Genomic DNA, 17921 nt, shown 5'->3' on the forward strand with positions numbered 1-17921 from the left:
GGGGCAACAGTTCCTCCCACAGTGTGGGGGAAAAAGTGAGCTTCCCTCTTTCCCTCCCTGGCAATGATCACCTGCTCCCACCCTGTACAATGCAGGTTTTGCTCACCTGTTGTACAGCTGCTGAGAGCTGAATGTGTAAAGCAAGTACAGGGTGTTTCCAGTGAGGAAGGCCAGGATCCAGAAGACAACCAGCACTGATCTCTTCTCCTGGGCAAGGAAAAGAAGCAGAGTTATTTCAGCTCAAAATCTCAAGACTTGAGCTGAGCCTTCAACTGCTGAAAAATCCAACCCAAGGGATGCAAATATGTAACAAAGTGCTCAGTAATTAGTTTATTTACACAGAAATAAGAAGTAGCCTGCAAGGTAAAGACATCTACAAACACAAGCAGAAACGCTTCTCACTTCTGTAACATTTTCAATGGAAATTAATTGAAACAAGCTGGTGAAAATTACAGAATTAGTTGCAGAATGCATCTTCAAAGTTGGGATCTTTTTTGGGACACCTAAAATCTCCTGATATTTAAAATGCAGATTTAAAAAAGTCCATTCCATTATTATCCTAAATTCTGAGCTGTCAGCTGGCTGGAGTGGCAATTCATCAAAGGGATGTTTTATAAACAGACCCAAAGTCACTCAGTGGAAGGCTCAGCTAAATCAAATATAGCCCACTACCACCTGCAGCACATTTGGGGGTTATCCTAAAGCATGGTGGTTCTGGAACATTCATTTTTGATTGAACAAATAATTAAAGGCCAAAAGAAGTGGAAAATTTTGCATGTCAACACATATGGAAAGTTACAGACAAGCTGGATGGCAGAGGACACTGTCCTGGGCCTTGGCCCTTGGTAACTTTGAGGAGTAAATTTTATTCCTGAGAGGAAAACACCCACCATTTTTCTTGTGGGCTGATTTATTAAGAAAGGAGGTCTCTGTGGCTGTTGAGCAGCCAGGCCTGCTGTGCTGAGATTTAGAGCAGGCAGATCAGGGGCACAGTGCTGGAAGGCCAGAGGTGCAGAGTGCAAGGCAACAGCAATCTGTGACTGGGCTGTGCCATGGAGCTGCTCACTCACTCTGCCTCTCACTGCTCCACTGCTGCTGGCACATACAAGCATGCACTTGTGCCACCCACTTTGTAATTTGGACCAAAAAGCAATTCTTGTGCTTTTAGTGCTGTTGAAGTGTTCTCCCAACACTGAAGATCAGAAGACCTGAAAAGATCTGCTGGTTTCTTTACATTCTAAGCATATTAATACCCAGAGCATTATAAAGCCACTAGCAAGCAACACATCTAAGAAGTCTTTCAGCTGAACATCTCAAAACATTATCTAAATGCTAATAAGCTAAATCTCATCATTAGTAAGTGAAATAGGCTTCAGCATCTCTGTTGTATGTGATGGGAAAAGCAAGGTGCAGAGAAGGGCTGGAACAGGCACCATCAGGCACAGGGAGGTGCAGATTACAATATCCCTGACCTGTCCTTTTTGTTTTACTGCACCACATTTCACCAACCCCCCCCCCAAAAAATAAACAAACAAACAAACAAACAAACAAACAAAAACCCCAAAAAACAACAACAACAAAAAAACAAAAACAAAACCCAAACAAACAAAACACCACCAAAAAAAACCCCAAACAAACAAACAACAAAAAAACCCAACAACAACCAAAAAAACCCACAAAAAAAATCCAAAAAAACCCCAAAAAAACCAAAACCAGGACAGAGACTTTGAGAGAGCATCAGGGGGAGAGGCAGGAAGGACAAGACAGATCTGTGCACAAATAAATGCATTCAGCCCTACACTGCCATCAAAGGTTCACACAGATGCTATTTTGTGCGTGGAAAATTATGTTTGCTGGGAACAGAAATGTTGGAATCCAAAATGCAGGAATTCTCAGAACTTTGTCTAAACTTTGTTAGCCTGTAAACCAAAGCTTAGAATTAAACACAGTATTTGATCTGAGACCTTGGAAAAGGCTTCCAAACTTAGGTGCTAGAAGCAGGAATGTGGATTTATAGTTTGAAGCAGAGACACATTAAGTGGAGGAAAGTTTGGAGTTTTATAGTTTAAGTTATAGAAAAAATAAAAGTAGTTACAAAGGTAAACAAGGTGTTTAGAATGCAGTACTGTAGGTCTGTGTGTCATAACATGATTGTCTAAGAAAACCTACACTGTAGAGTGAGTCCATAAGATGAATGCCCATAAGGATTGAGTCAAAAACATAAATATCCTTGTTGGCAGTGTTTTATTGGTCAAAAAATCATTAAAAGGTCTTATAACTAGGAGTCTTGTGACTTTCTGAACCATGCTGTGAAGATGTGAGCCAAACTCACCCTTCCTATCTATGCAGAAAATAAGAAAATAAATCGCATCATCTAAAAAACTCAGAGGTCCCATCTCTAACTCATTGAAAACTCCTTCAAAAATCCCCAAACAGAAGAAAGTAAAATGCCGGACTCACCTTCAGAGCCACCTGTTCTCGGAGCGTGGAGTTGGCGTAGGCAAAGGTGCTGGCCATGCCAATGCACACAGCAATTCCTGCAGGGAAAGGCTGAGTCAGGGAGAAACCTCTGATGCTGTTTGGCTTGGTTTCACACCCACCACCCCACCTGCGAGACAGGAGTCTCTGAGCCCTTCTGTGCCACACAGAAATCTTTGCTGTCACCAGTGTAAGCTCTCCCCATCTCTCCTAGAGAGAGCTGGGTAACATCCTCAGCCTCCCAGGAATGTCAGGGAGAAATCAGGAGAAGGAACAGCACTGGTCAGGGCAGGAAACTGATGGATCTGACCTGGATGAACACAGCTTGGACTGAAAGTAGGGGGAATTTATCACATGCATTATCCCATGCATTTGATATGTTCCCTTCAGGCTAGACTCCATCTGGACACTACCACATGGATATCGGACATCAGAGCCTGATAAAGCCTCCCAACCACCCTCCAACACAGCTCAAAAAGCTCTGACAAACACTCACCGAGCTTGTGCTGGAAACAAACTTTAGCCAGGAGGATCAAGATGAAGGGCAGTCCCTTCTGCAGCCAGCCCACCACGGCTTTGAGCTCCGAGAGAGCCGGGGCCGGCGTTCCGGCCTGCTCCTCGACGCCCTCCTCGGCGTGCCCGTGCCGCTCGCCGCCGGCCATGTGCAGCAGCGAGGAGCCGCGGTGGTGCCCGTGCTGGAAGTGATGCGCCGGGGCCCGGTGGTGGAACGGGGCCCCCTCGGCCCGGCCGGCGCCCTCGTCCCTCGGGGCCGGCATCTGGATGAACACCTCTCCGCCCCCGGCCGCCGAGCCCAGCACCAGCCCCGCCGGGAAGGGCGCGGCGGCCATGGAGGCCGCGGGGAGGCCGGCCAGCCCCGAGAAGAGCTGCTGAGGGGAGGCGGCCTCGGCCTTGAGGCTCTCGAACACCCCGCTCTCGTCCACGCTGGCCTCCGAGCTCAGCGTCTGGCTCCGGCTCCTGCAGCGGGCACAGACCCCGGGATGCCGTCAGAATGGGGCACAGACACGGGGATTCAGCCAAAATGGGGCACATACACAGGGATTCAGCCAAAATGGGGAAACAGACCCCAGGGATTCAACCAAAACGGGGGCACAGACACAGGGATTCAGTCAAAATGGGGCACAGACACAGGGATTCAGCCAAAACGGGCACAGATCCTGGGATTCAGCCAAAATGGAGGCACAGACACAGGGATTCAGCCAAAACAGGGGCACAGACACAGGGATTCAGTCAAAACAGGGGCACAGACACAGGGATTCAGCCAAAATGGGCACAGACACAGGGATTCAGTCAAAACAGGGGCACAGACACAGGGATTCAGCCAAAATGGGGAAACAGACCCTGAGATTCAGCCAAAACGGGGGCACAAACACAAGGATTCAGCCAAAACAGGCACAGATCCCGGGATTCAGCCAAAACAGGGGCACAGACCCCGGGATTCAGCCAAAACAGGGGCACAGACCCCGGGATTCAGTGAAAATGGGGGCACAGACACAGGGATTCAGCCAAAACAGGGGCACAGACACAGGGATTCAGCCAAAACAGGGGCACAGACACAGGGTTTCAGTGAAAATGTGGACACAGACCCCAGGGATTCAGCCAAAACGGGCACAGAACCAGGTGCTGGTTCAGCCCAGCCCTTAGTACCGTGATTCCTCACACTCTCTGCTGTTGGTTAGGGGTTTATGTACAAATCACCAATGGGACGGGACTGCTGGGGAATGTGTCTTGAGCTGTTCATTTTCCAGCATCAGTCTCATTATGTGGTTATGACAATGGGAAGATGCCAGCAGCTCATGTTCTCAGCAGTAGCTAAAGAACTTAATGTTACAACTCACTTTAAAAGTTTTTTGACCAATCACACAAAGCAAAAGCATACTTATGGCCCCCCGGGGCAGAAGCCCAGCGGGGAGGCCGGTTGTCCAGGATAGCTCAACGAGGGTCCAGGATCGCCCAGCGGGGGGTTCAGGCAGCCCAGGCAGCTATAGTGATTTGCAGTCAGCTCTTTAGTGATTTCAGCTCTTTTAGCTCGCCTGGGGCCGTCACCCTAGGTATCGCCGCAGCAGACGCAGAGAGAGAGGGAGCAGCGCTGTGTGCGTTCCGCAGGGTTCTTTTATTGGGGTCTCCGCGAAGGGTCCATTGACAGCTCTCCTCTGCCGAACCGGGCAGAGCTAGGGGTTTTTATACCTTACAGGGGGATTGAAAACTGTCCAATAGTAAGGGTCAGGGGAAAGTGGCCTATGGATGTACAGAGAGATAACAGGGTCCGAAAGGCGGAAGAGAGGGTCTTCTAAAGCCTTAGTCATGCTGGCTTTGGTATTTCCTAGCTCAGGCTTCTGACCTCCAAGGCCTTGCAGGCCTTGTGCCTGCTACACATACTGACAGTAGTTCTCTCCAACCACCATGAGCACACATACCTTCAGTTAAACAATGCTTGCTTATTTAGAATACAATACCTGCTAGCAAGCATTAAAATGCAATTCACAGAGCTCCATTATTAAGCTTAGAACTTCCTAATATCTCGCTAGATATACTTTTCTGTAGCTTAGGGAGTCATTCTATCCAAGCATTAATACACAGACCATTGTTCTATTCGTCCTTACTTTTCTGTTTCTCATATAACTTTTTTTTTGACAAATCTTACGGCTACTGCTTAGCCTCAATCACACTTCTGCTGTCTCTGAGGCCTGCCTTTTGCAGCTTTCCCAAAACCCTCTGATTTTAAGGATTCCCACTCTTTCAGAGCACCAAGGTCTCCAGATGCTTTTCCCTGTGTTTTCTGTCAAGAAGTCACAGCTGCACAACTAGAGGCCAGTACTGAGATCAGAGAGCCTCTCCAGACCTGACCAGAACACATCAGCTCCCTCACTAAGGAATGAAGCTCCCAAACACCCTGCCTGCTTTTGTAAAAAACAAAGAAATAATATATCCAGTACCAAACCCAGTATCTTCTATAATGATTTGGGTATTTTAAGGAAAACACACAAAACCTCATGAACCTGACACAGCACCACCAAGTCAAAAGAAACAAATTAACCAAGCTAACTCAAAACAACTACCTACCCCCAAAACCCTCTGTCTTTATTCTGGGACAATCACTGCCTGCCCACTGATGAATTGCACTAGAAGAGACATAATCACCAGGGAAAAAGAGGCATTGAGAGCTGCTTTGTGTGTCCCTGACCTGACACAGAAGTGAAGGATGTGCTCATGGGTCCAGATAAATTCTTTTATATTTTTGGCGAATTGGACATGGATGTACCCAAATTACCGGGCAGAACTGGTTCTGGCACTGATTCTTTCCTAAGCATGTTGGAATACAGCCAGATTCCAAAGAGAAAGTCTAAATACCTTTATCCTAACAGCAAAAGACAACAGGGTTTTTTTTTTCTTCACTAGAAGTCAATACAAAGTTTAGTTGAGAGGGAACAATGCAAATAACAAGTAGAATGATCACCAGGCAGTCAATACCTGACAGGCAGCAAACACTTCTCTAACGTGCAAAAGCAGAGTAAGCAATAAACAAACCCCAGCAAGAGGCAAAGCCCACAAGCAAGGCAAGGTGCAGAGCTTTGGTCTCTCCTGATTTCAATCCTGGGAGATCTCTAACTTTAGGGACAGCAGTTACAAGCTGAGACAGCACACACAGGGCCCTCAACCCTCTCTCCCCCAAGAGTTCCAAAGCCTCCCCAGGGCACAGAGCTCTGCCTTTCACCTCCCTCTGGGGACACCCTCAAACCTCTCTGGCCAAACCTTCCCACTAAGCAAACTCCTAATCAGGCTTTTTGTAGCTGCACCCCATTCCCACTGCAGCTCCACAGGCTCCTGCAAGGAATCAAGTCAACAAGACATTGCACACCTCGTTCTGGTCCAAAATATTCATCAGCCAGGCCTTTAAATTCACACCTAATGTTACAGTTCAGGGATGTGCACACAGCTTAGGGCTGGGAATGTAACAAACAGCCTGGGAGGAACCCAGTGCTACAAATAAAGACACAACTATCCTTTGGAATAATACTGACAGGATACACGAGTGTGCTTTCAGCAGGAAGGAATTCATCTGGGACATATTTACAAACAAACAAGGGTTGTTTGTTGAAGTTGTGAGGCTGCTGAAGTTAACAGAAGAGAAGACCAGTGGCAACAGCATTTCCTTCTACAGTTAGAAAAACTTCAGCCTCTGTTCCTGACTATGTATTTACCCTGTTAAAAATCAGAAGCATCACACAGAAAAAAACTGAAGATGGCTTTCTTTCCCCCTGGAATTGAGAATGGTACCATGCTAGCAATGGCCATGACATTCAACTCTAACTGCAAAACCACTACAGAAAATAAAATATTTACTGATGATCTTTCACTTATAACCTCAGCTCAAACAGAGCAAAGAAATTTGTTAGACCCATCTTTGTCTTGGAGTAATTAGATTAGTTTCTTCTTTAGAAATAAAAATAAAAAAGTCATACACTAACTCTGGGAAAGCACCAGGGAATATTTAGTACCAGAACAACAACAGTGGCAAGGCTCCCTTGCTGATGTTATAACTACAGAAACAAATTAGAGGTATTCTAAATACTCACATACACAAAGATAGATACAGACTCGGAGGGGATGTAAAGGGTCACCCAAACTCTTCATAAAACACTAAGTCAGAGTAGTTGGGAGCTTCAGACCAGCAGACTTTTCAAACACCTCACTAAGAGAAGTGCAAATGGTTCCTGTTCACACAGGTTCATCCTTGCACACCAACAGTGCTCAGGGTGCCATGAATCCAACCCCTCCTCCAGAGCTCACAATCCTGCCCATGCTCTGCCAGCTGTGCCATCCTGCATCACCCTGAAACACTGTGGCTGGCAGCAAGCAGTGAGTGACAGCAAGAAAAGTAAACTTGTCCCTAAAATCCCCAGACTTGAGCAGAGAGCCCGGGCACACCACACACAGGAATTTGACTTTCTCAGTTTTGAGCTTTCATACTCTAAAACACCCCTCTGTCGGATTAAGTCTTTTCCTGACCCAGAGATAGGGCAACTGAGAGGAATTTGAAAACCTTTATTTCATTTTCAATCTCATTAGAAGGGTGAGACAATACAGATGTTATAACTCACACCATCACAATCAGAAGCCAACTATTTCCTAATTACACTACATTATAAGTGTTTCTTGGCCTATCAGCTTTTGCCACAAGAAAAATGTGAAGGATGTGTCTGGGTCAGAAAAGGGCTTAATCTGACACCCCCTACTCCTAAATCAGAACCCTCCTCTTGGGAGAGGAAGCTGGAGGGAAGAAGAAGGGGAAGGATTTACCTTTCAGGAGGCACGGTGTCCGTGTTGCTGCTGTGCCGCCTCTGCATTTTCCTCAAAACCCTAAAACACAACACGCTCAACATGAACCCTGTGGCTCAGCAAATCCCAGAGTGGCTACTGGCACAGGCCCTGGGGGCAGAGGGCAGTGGCACCCGCTCAGGGGACATGGCTGGCAGCAATCATTTGTTTCTGGGACAGAGCACCTTGAGCTCCCATTTGTTTCTCAGCACACTTGAACAGACAGCCTTGAAGGGCAAACAGGGGCACACAGGTTCCAGGGTGGGCAGGAGTCACTCAGGTCCCCTCCTGCAGGAAGTAGCAGTCACCAGGAGGGATGGCATGTCCTGGCAAGGAACATGGGGACACCTAACAGTGGCTCTCCAGGCAGCACGTGACTCAACAGCCTCTTGGGAAATGAGATCCAGTCTTCTTTTTCTGCAGGAACTTGCTCTGCAAAGCAAAACTGAGAGGGAGGAAGAAAGAGAAAATGTGTAAACATTTTTAATGAAAAAAATACTACTAGCTCAAGACAATATTCTTTTAAACAAGCAACTCATTCATTTTAATCTACAGAAACACCATTTCCAAAGTCTGGACAGCAGCCCCAGAGTACAACAGCTACTTAATAAAATGTAAAGACTAAGATCTAAATACTCTTGAATATAAAAAGCTATAACATTATTCATAACACATGACAATACATACATAGATGTGCAGCTCATGTGCAAAGGCACAGTGGCTCTGGGAAGGTTTGCCAGCTGTCTCAAAGCACAGTACCTGAGGAACAGCTTTATCCAGAGGTGAAAGGTGCCACACTGGCAGAGATGGAAGCCCAGGAGCATGGAGTGCTTCAGACAGCACAGGGCAGTCCAGATTTCAAACTCATCCCCGGTCCTTCAGGGCAGTGAGTGACAGCACCTGGCCCCAGTGCTCACACAGGAACACCTGGAGGAAGCACACACAGAGAGCAGCTTTCAGCACAGTTTTACCTCTCCATGTCCCTGGGAAAGGCAGAGGGGCAGGAACCCTCGGTGCTTCAAGCCCTGCCCACGGGTCTGGCCCAGCAAAGCTGCTTTCCCTGGGACTGGCACCTGCAGCCCTCACACAGGCACGGCCTGGGAGCGCTCCCAGAGCTGTGCTCTGCCTTCACTGTGTCCATGCACACACCTGTTATATCACACCTGTGTGTGTCTGTAACAAACACAGACATAAATGTATTTATATATACGTGCACTTGGATCACAGAACATATCACACACATATATCATAATATATACTTCATATATCCATCTCTACATACACATATGTACAAATGCATGTGTAGATATATACGTATGTATGTGTATACACATATATACACATACTTACATATACATAGATGTATAGATATAGATCCCTTAATGTATACCTACATAGCCATCTATTAACAATCCTATACATATTTATGTGTATACACATATATACAGAGATATCTATTATGTCTGTATATATCATATACATATCTACAGTTCTATACATACACATACATATGTAAATCTATATGTACACACATACACACAGTATACATATATAAATATACATACATATAGACATACATATATATATACAGACATATCTATTAATGTGGTTCTATACATACACATACAAACATAAATCTATATATATACACATAGTATACATACATATGTATAGATATACATACATGCATATACATATATATACACACAGAAGTATCTATTAATGTGGTTCCATACATATACATACACATATACATCCATATATACACATACATATATACATAGTATACATATATAGATATACACCTATATACATATATATACATATAGATGTACACACATGTATATACATATATAGAAATATCTATTAATACAGTTCTATAACTATACATACATATCCACATACATATCTATATACACATACATATATACATAGTATACATAAATAGGTATGCATACATGTATGTACATCTATATACAGACATATATATTAGTATGAGTCTATACATACACATAGGTATATACATCTATATATATACACAGTATACATATATAGATATACATACATATATATGTGTAGGTATACATACATACATACACATAAATATCTATTAATAGGTTAGGTATATACATCTATATATATATACACAGTATACATCTATAGCTATACATACGTATACATATATATGTGTAGGTATACATACATACATATATATATATATATATATATATAAAAATATCTATTAATATGGTCAAGTTCACCCATATCACCTTCTGGGGGTGGTACACTGTCCGATTTGGTTGGTGGCTGTTGAGACTGTATTATGGTCACAAAATAAATTTTATTTTTTATATTTTTATTAACATTGGCTATTTTTAATTTTTCATCTATAACAGGTATATACATCTATATATATATAGACACAGTATACATCTATAGCTATACATACATATGTGTAGGTATACATATATATAAATATCTATTAATACGGATGTACACATATACATACATATATAAAAATATCTATTAATATGGTTCTATACCTATACATACAGCTATATATATGCATACATATATACATGGTATACATCCATAGATATGTACATATATACACAAATATACACATACATATACATAAATATATATATTTTAAAAATATATATGTACACATATACATACATATATATAAGTATCTATTAATACGGTTCTACACCTATACATACAGCTATATATATGCATACATATATACATGGTATACATCTATAGATATGTACATATATACACATACATATACATACATATATATATTTTTAAAAATATATATGTACACATATACATACATACATATACATAAATATCTATTAATACGGTTCTATACCTATACATATAGCTATATATATGCATACATATACATCTATAGATATATACACACATATACATGTACATATACATACATAAATATATACATACATATAGATACATACATATATATACATATACATATATATACATATATATACACACATACATATATATACATATATATACACACACATATATATATACATATATATACACACATATATATATATACACATATATATATACACACACACATATATATATACACACACACATATAAATACACACATATATATATACACACACACATATATATAAATTAAAACCACACAATTCTATACATACACACACATACACATGCACACACAGACACAAGCCAGGCCTTCTTTTCCGGTTAGGTGAGGAAAGGAGGCTCCAGCTGGAACCCGTGGCGCAGTGCCCCGGCCCGGCCCGGCCCGGCGGTGCCCCGTACCTGGCTCGGTCGGCTCGGCTCGGCCCGGTGCCGCCCCGCGCACGCCCGGCCGCGGTTTCCGCCCCGCCGGCGGAAGCGCTCGGGCCGCGCCGGGGCCGCGCGGGGCCGCGCCGCTCGCTGCGCGCCCGCCGGTGATGCCGGCCCCGCGGCCGCGCTGCGCCTCGCCCGGCCATGGTGCCCTGCGGGGCCCTGCTCTGGCGGCGGCTGCTCAGGAAGCGATGGGTCCTCGGCGTCGTCTTCGGGCTCTCGCTGGTTTACTTCATCAGCAGCACCTTCAAGCAGGTCAGTGCCGGCCGGGGTGGAACATCCCTTAGCCCACGGTGAGTCTCGTTCTTCAGGTGCTGTCGCCGCACCCCTCGGTAACGCTGCCCTAAGAATGGCGTTATAAACATTTAATGGAGTTTGAAATAGGAATGCCTGATTCTCTGTTCGAGCAATAGCGGTTTGAACCGAAACTGGGAAAAGAAAGTCTCCACTGGGTTTGGTAGTTGTTGTTGTTGTGTCTCTTGGGAGTGGTGATTCCACTGGCAAAGGGCTCGTGAAAGAGAAATTCGTTCAGCTGTGATTATTTAATAAAAAATATACTACTTCTGTGGTTGTTGTGACTGAGTTCAGCTGCGTTAGCTGATCCACGGTGAACCCTGACTTTACTGAAGTGTGTGTTTTCCTGTTGAAGTATAAATCAAAATTCTACAAGTAGTAAATGGTTTTCACCATTGATGCTGGAGTTTCCTGTGCTGGGGACTTTACAAGTACTTGACATCTTTAATCCTGGGAGAGGTGCGTGGATTGAAGTGGCAGGAGGAACTGGTATGTTTGGTTGCATTCCTGTTTTTCCCTGCAGGAAGAGAGGATGGTGAGAGATCGGACCCTCCTCCAAGTGCAGGAGCATGAGCAGCCCATCCTGTGGAAGGTGAAGTTCAGCTCGGGGAACAGCAGTCAGCTGAGCAACCAGTGCAGGAACTCCGTGCAGGGCAAGCTCCTCATTACAGATGAACTGGGTATAGTTGATATTTAGTTGAACTTACTCTGCATGTGGCAGTGCTGCTTTGCCTCTCTGACTGCTGATGGCACTTGGATGTAACAACTGCTTTTTATTAAGGCATTTTCACTCAGCCTGTTCTCTTCTGGCTGCCTGAATTTCACTGTGGCTGCAGGTGCTGCTGCTTTGGTTCTGTGCACACCAGCCTCAGGCCCAGGGCTGTGTGAGTGTGACTGTGGCCGCCTAAAAGCCAAAGAATTCCAGTTACCTTTGCACAGAAGCCGGACCCTGGGTCCTGCTCAGTTTGCTGTGGCTGCTTGCAGAGCTCTCTGTGTCTCCCTGCAGCGTGCTCCTGCTGTCAGGGGGGTTAGGAGAGCGTCTGAGGAAACCTTGGCCTTGCATGGAGGCAGCTCAGGGCTGGTGTAATTAGTGCTCAGTCGAGCTTATCTGACCCTTGTAAACCCAAGGTTATTAACCACTTCTTTTAAGTGGTAGAAATTAAAGACTCTTTCCTGCCCTGCCTGTGCTTGTTGCTTAGACCTGGATCTTTCTTGGCCACAAATCAAGGCTATAGAGAACCCACCATATCTTTTGTGATTTGCATCAGTGTCAAATTTTGCACTGCCTTAGGGTTAGTGCCAGTTCATAAGATCTCTTATAATTACAGATCTTTCACAGTCTTAACACTGTGGTAGTACTGTTTCTATATATATATATTCTAATGTGGTGTATATTCTATAATATACACCATATTTCTATACTGTTAAGGATTCCACTCAGCAATGAATATTACACTGTTCTGCATGGTTAAATCTAAGTCTCTTCATACTGAACTGTAAGAGAATTATCCTGACACAGACCCATTGCAAAAACATGTCATGGTTTTTTTCCAATATGATCAATGCCAATCCCATTCCCCCTTTCACAAGGAACTGTGCCCAAAAATACTCAGAAGTTAAATAATCTGCATTTAAATACTCATGGTGTATATAGAGCACATATTAGAGCAGGATATGATAGCTGTGCAGATAGCACCAGGCTGTTTGAAACGCTGCTCTCCATTCCAAAGAATGGCTGCACATGGCTGAGGGGGATCAGAACCCACTAAATGACAAACAAACCTGCTCTTAAGGAATGTGATCCTTACTGCAGATTTCCATAGAACATACAGAGGGGTGTGCCTCGCCCCTTGTCAGTGCTGCTGCTGTTTTCCAGGCTACATCTGTGAGAGGAAGGACGTGCTGGTGAACGGCTGCTGCGATGTGCACGTGCCCAGCACCAAGCTGCACAGCTGTGACAGCTGCCTGCCCAACGGCTGCTGCAGCGTCTACGAGTTCTGCGTCTCCTGCTGCCTGCAGCCCAGCAAGGTGATGCACTTCCTCCTGCTTCCCAGGTGTTCTCAGCTGCTGGGGCCCCTCTGTGGCTAAAAGTGCTTCTTTGTGAGGAGCTTTTCCCTTAGAGGGACAGTTCCTTTTCTTGGAATGATGAGGAAAGCCTCCAAGGAGCGTATGGCAAGCTATAAACAAAGCTTTAACACAACTCATCCTTCCCACCTTTGGGAGGAAATATTGGGAGCCTTGAAAAGTGTTTCAGCTTCAGTGGAGTTGCTTTTGCAGAAGGGAAATGATTGCAGAAGAGTTACTGCAGCCACTATTAGTTTTGTAATTGGCATTTCCCCATATTCTGTGTGCGTCTCTTAGATTCTTGTCCTGCTGCTGGGGTTCTGAGGCATTCGCCTTTCAGTGCTTGCTAGAAATCCTATAGTGGAGTTCTTTACTATTCCTCTGATACCTGAGCTCTTTAGGCTGGGGTGGGCTTTGATTACTCCCTGCTGAAGCAGAGTGTTTCTGATTTTTACCTTCTCTTTGCTGACCACTTCAGCAACACCTCCTGGAGCGCTTCTTGAACCGGGCAGCGATTGCGTTCCAGAACCTCTTCATGGCAGTGGAAGATCACTTCGAGCTGTGTCTGGCCAAGTGCAGGACTTCATCTCAGGTGAGGCACCAGCACATGGCCAGGGCCCAAAAGCTGCCCTTGGGAAATGGGGCTCAGTGCTGTGAAGGGCTGATGTGTCGTGTTTGTATTTTCACTAAAGCTGAAGCTGTGGCTGAGAGCCAGCCTGAAGGCAAAGCACACATTTAGAGCAGGATGAGTTGCACATTCTCTGCAGAAAAGAGGGGCTGAACTAAAAAGAGACTGAGTTCAGTGACCAGTGGAGATTTGAGATGAGTTCTGGGGAAGATCTCATTAGGATGAAGACAGTGGGAGCTGTTCCCAGTAGCCTCAGAATGCTCTTTATTTTTGGTAGAGCTGGAGACTCACCATGTGCTGACAATCACCTGCATGGTAACTCAAAAACTGTAATTTCTCTGCTTGTTAAGGACAGAGGGGAACTTCTGTTACCCATGTGATTTTGTTACACGTTTTGCTCTAAGCAAGCAGTGGCTCTTTTAGAAAGTGCTTTTGGCCATGCTACACTGGTAGCAGTGGGGATGGGCTGCAAAGGATAGAGTTCCAAATGTCTCCAAAGTTACTGGGATTTTTTCCCCATAAAATTTGAACTCTGCCTTTTGTCCAGAAAAATGCACACATCTCAAGTTGCCAACGTTATTGTGCTCTGCTTGCTTAGAACATTTGATAATGATACTGCCTGAACAGATCTATTTTTTTTAATGAAATCTTTTCCCATCTGCTTGGGTACTCTCTTGAAAAGGAGGTTCTAGTTCAACATTGCAGTGCAGTAATGCATCAGCTGGCTCTTGTGTGCTGGCAATGCAGAGTTCTTGATCCAAAGACACTCTGATGTGTAGAAGAATTTGGGATTTTTTTTTTTGCCTGTGCATCAACGCTCTGGGTTTTGTCCCTCAGTGAAGGGATGCCTTGTTTCACTGTGTGTATATTGTTAAAGCTTCTCCTCCTTTCCTGGCAGAGTGTGCAGCATGAGAACACCTACAGAGACCCAATTGCCAAATACTGCTATGGGGAGTACCCCCCCGAGCTCCTGCCTGTTTGAGAGCTGCACATCTGAGCAGCAGCAGGAAGGAGCTGGAGCCTTGAATCCTAAAGGACAAGACAGCAGCTGTTGCTTTACCAAAGCCTCAGTGTAAAAAGCTTGCCTTGTGTGTGGGGGCAAACCCAGAGAAGAGAGGAAGGAAGGAATTTTTGGGACTGGATCCTGCTTTCTTCAGTTCATTGTGCACCTGCTTTGGAGTGCTGGTACTGTGCCAGTGCATTCTTTGAATATTTCCTCCGAATTTCAGGAATTATGGAGTCAATCTAGGCTACAGAACATCATGGGAAAATATCCAGTGTGGCTTTGCAGCTGTAAATGGAGGTCCAGTTGTGTCTCTGCAGTCCAGAGACTTTCCAGTGACAGCAGGACTGGAGAACTTTTCCTTTCAGAGGGCAAAGCATGCCCACTGTGCTTCTCTCCCTGGAACCCTTCCTGACATGCATGGTGTACACTACATATGTAATTATGAATTATTTATTCATTTTATATGGGTCACTGGCTGAAGGTATGAAGCTTTGCATAGCTAGTTGTGGATGCCTTTCAGTCCCTGCTTTGCTGTGTCAGCTAGAAGGGATATTTTAGATCCTGACTAAAGTTGGTAGGGGGGTATTTTTCCTGCCTTAGTGTAAAGGAATTGTATTGGGATTTGTCACTATAGTACTTATGTTCCTCTTGGTGAATTTAACCATTCAGAACTCCAATGGAGTTGTTCTGCCACAGTCCCACAGCACAAGACCAGGGATCTGCCTAGGATGGGATGTTTATTGTCTCTAAAACTTTCCTTGTTACTCTGCAGCAGTTTCCTCAAAGAGGAGTCCAGTTTTGTGAGCAGCTCTCTGCTGTCCACCTGCTGACAGCGAGCAGGGAAGATGTGTTTGCTTGAACTTGTTCAGGCCTTGGTATTTCAAATTCACTCCTGGTTGTGCAGGAGCCCAGAGGGTGGAGCTGAGCTCTCCAGCACCTTTCCCAGAGCTGCCTGTGCCCTCCCACGCTGCTCCCCTGCGGGAGGCAGGATGGTTCTGCCAGCCAGATCCTGACATGTTTTACATCTCAGGCAGCAAACTGCAGCTTCCTTTTAGCCCTTGGAAGCACCTTGCACCAAATTCGAGCTGATCTTCACCTTTGACAAACACATTAATTCACAAGAATTCATCATCCCATGCTTGCTTTACACAATGCAGTGCCCACCTCCTGCCACTGTACCTCACCCAACGGGGAAAGGAAGACGGCAACCTGCGGCCGGGAGTTTAGGATAAAAGGAGGCTACGTCCTCCGGAACTTCGACAGAGACCCCACGGGGATATGGCGTAGTGGACTCTCTCCCTTTATTCGAATAAAGTTGCAGGACTCCTGTGTGTCCTTTGTGGACTTTTCGCACTTGCTGAGCACACGAGCAGGGCAAGGGCCCGCTCCGACCGCCGCGGGGCTCCGGCACGCACTGAGGTAACCCGGAAGTGACCCGCCTGGTTTTGTCTTCCCCTGAGCCAATGGTAGCGCCGGCCGCTCCTCACGTGACAGCAGGGCCCACATTTGGGGTCTAACTCCCGCCGCTGGGAGCGCGCCGAGCTGAGCATGCGCAGTGCGGCCGTCTCGGCATTTTCTTCTGTTCTGTGGGAATTCTGTGGGGAAAAGTTTTCATTTTCTCTGAGAAAACGTCCCCACAGAGCCCCGCGGGGGCACGCCTGTCCCTGTCTCCTCAGGAGCTGTGCTGTGGGAGCAGGGGCTGCTCCAGGAGTGGGTGAGGGCTCCCCCCGGCCCACAGAGCCCACCCTCCTGGCCCAGGGACACACCACACGGGCCGCGGGGCGACATCAGCCTTTATCACCTTTATTACCTTTATCGCCTTTATTTAAGCTCTGCGGAAGCCGCAGCCGGGCCGAGGCTGCCTCGTGCCGGGTGCTGGAAGAGCCCAGGGCAGCCAGCCCTCCTGCCCCACTGCAGCAGGCGGCCCTGGCCGCTCCGTGCCCGTGAGGGACACCCGGGCACAGAGAGGAGCCTGCTGCACTGCCCAGCACACGGCAAGCTCAAGCGTGCCAAGATGGATTTTCCCCATCCCTCCCAGGGCTGCTGCTCTCCCTGCTGGGAGAGGGTGGCCAAGGGAAGTGCAGAAAGCTCCAGGTGCCTCCCTAGAGCCACCTGAGGGCCGGGGACAGGGCGCAGTAGTAGGTGCCGTTGTCGTCCTGGCAGGCGGCTGCGATGGTGAGGATGCAGGCGTTGCTGGCGAGGTCTTTGGTGGCCGAGAAGCGCTCGGGAGTCCCGGCAGGCTTGTGCTTGTCCCGCTCGGAGTTGTAATAGAGCAGGTACTGGAGGGAGTGCCCCGGGCGCTGCTGGTACCAGGAGATGCCGAAGTGGCTGATGTTGTACTGCGGGCTCAGGGTGCAGAAGAGCCGAGCGCTCTGCCCGGGCTGCACGAACACGGAGTGCGGCTGGCTCAGCACGGGCTGAGCCCTGCCAGCTGCACGCACCAGGCACGCAGTTAGTGATGGGCTGGGACGTGTCCCCCATCACCCTCAGCCCCCAAAATGAGGCAACGCCATTTCCCAACCACCATCCTGCTCATCCCACCACAAGCCCCGGAGCAAAACGCCCTACTCAAACCAAGAGAGCCCAGCCTGCCCTCCACCCTGCAGAGCTGATTCTGCCACAGCGCCCTTACCTGTGCCCAGCGTCCCCAGCAGGAGCAGGACTGTGAATGCCAGGGCCATGGCAGGAGGCAGAGCAAGGCAGGCTGCTTCAGGGCAGCTCTGGGGTGCTGCAAGAGCCCGGCTGCTGTGCTG

The 17921-nt window shown here is 46.5% G+C and overlaps 3 protein-coding genes across 4 annotated transcripts in view; 1 reads left to right on the top strand and 2 right to left on the bottom strand.

Annotated features, from left to right (window-relative positions):
• The window catches only part of RNFT2 (ring finger protein, transmembrane 2), a 29582-nt gene extending 18300 nt beyond the window's left edge, over positions 1 to 11282 (bottom strand). Inside the window, exons 1-6 of the mRNA XM_064392421.1 lie at positions 11150 to 11282; positions 8575 to 8742; positions 7798 to 8260; positions 2975 to 3453; positions 2461 to 2537; positions 107 to 207 (exon numbers count right to left, since the gene is read on the bottom strand). Of these exons, the coding sequence (XP_064248491.1) occupies positions 107 to 207; positions 2461 to 2537; positions 2975 to 3453; positions 7798 to 7880 (740 nt within the window). The 5' untranslated portion in view covers positions 7881 to 8260; positions 8575 to 8742; positions 11150 to 11282. The remainder of the gene's footprint in view (positions 1 to 106; positions 208 to 2460; positions 2538 to 2974; positions 3454 to 7797; positions 8261 to 8574; positions 8743 to 11149) is intronic.
• Positions 11217 to 16499, top strand: SPRING1 (SREBF pathway regulator in golgi 1). 2 transcript variants are annotated; one of them, XM_064392422.1, is made up of 5 exons: positions 11217 to 11431; positions 11994 to 12150; positions 13347 to 13498; positions 14013 to 14126; positions 15061 to 16499. In XM_064392422.1, exons 1-5 carry the CDS (start codon positions 11321 to 11323, stop codon positions 15142 to 15144), a joined length of 618 nt encoding a protein of 205 aa, XP_064248492.1. In that variant the 5' UTR covers positions 11217 to 11320; the 3' UTR covers positions 15145 to 16499. The 2 variants fall into 2 exon arrangements, with proteins under 2 accessions (XP_064248492.1, XP_064248493.1); XM_064392423.1 differs by having other exon boundaries at positions 11332 to 11469.
• A 633-nt stretch (positions 16500 to 17132) lies between these two features.
• VPREB3 (V-set pre-B cell surrogate light chain 3) lies at positions 17133 to 17849 on the bottom strand. Its single transcript, XM_064393050.1, has 2 exons — positions 17801 to 17849; positions 17133 to 17641 (listed from the first exon to the last, which is right to left on the bottom strand). Exons 1-2 carry the CDS (start codon positions 17847 to 17849, stop codon positions 17271 to 17273), a joined length of 420 nt encoding a protein of 139 aa, XP_064249120.1. The 3' UTR covers positions 17133 to 17270.
• Positions 17850 to 17921: the final 72 nt, after the last annotated feature.

Source organism: Passer domesticus, chromosome 17, assembly GCF_036417665.1.
Source record: "Passer domesticus isolate bPasDom1 chromosome 17, bPasDom1.hap1, whole genome shotgun sequence".
Classification (NCBI taxonomy): domain Eukaryota; kingdom Metazoa; phylum Chordata; class Aves; order Passeriformes; family Passeridae; genus Passer; species Passer domesticus.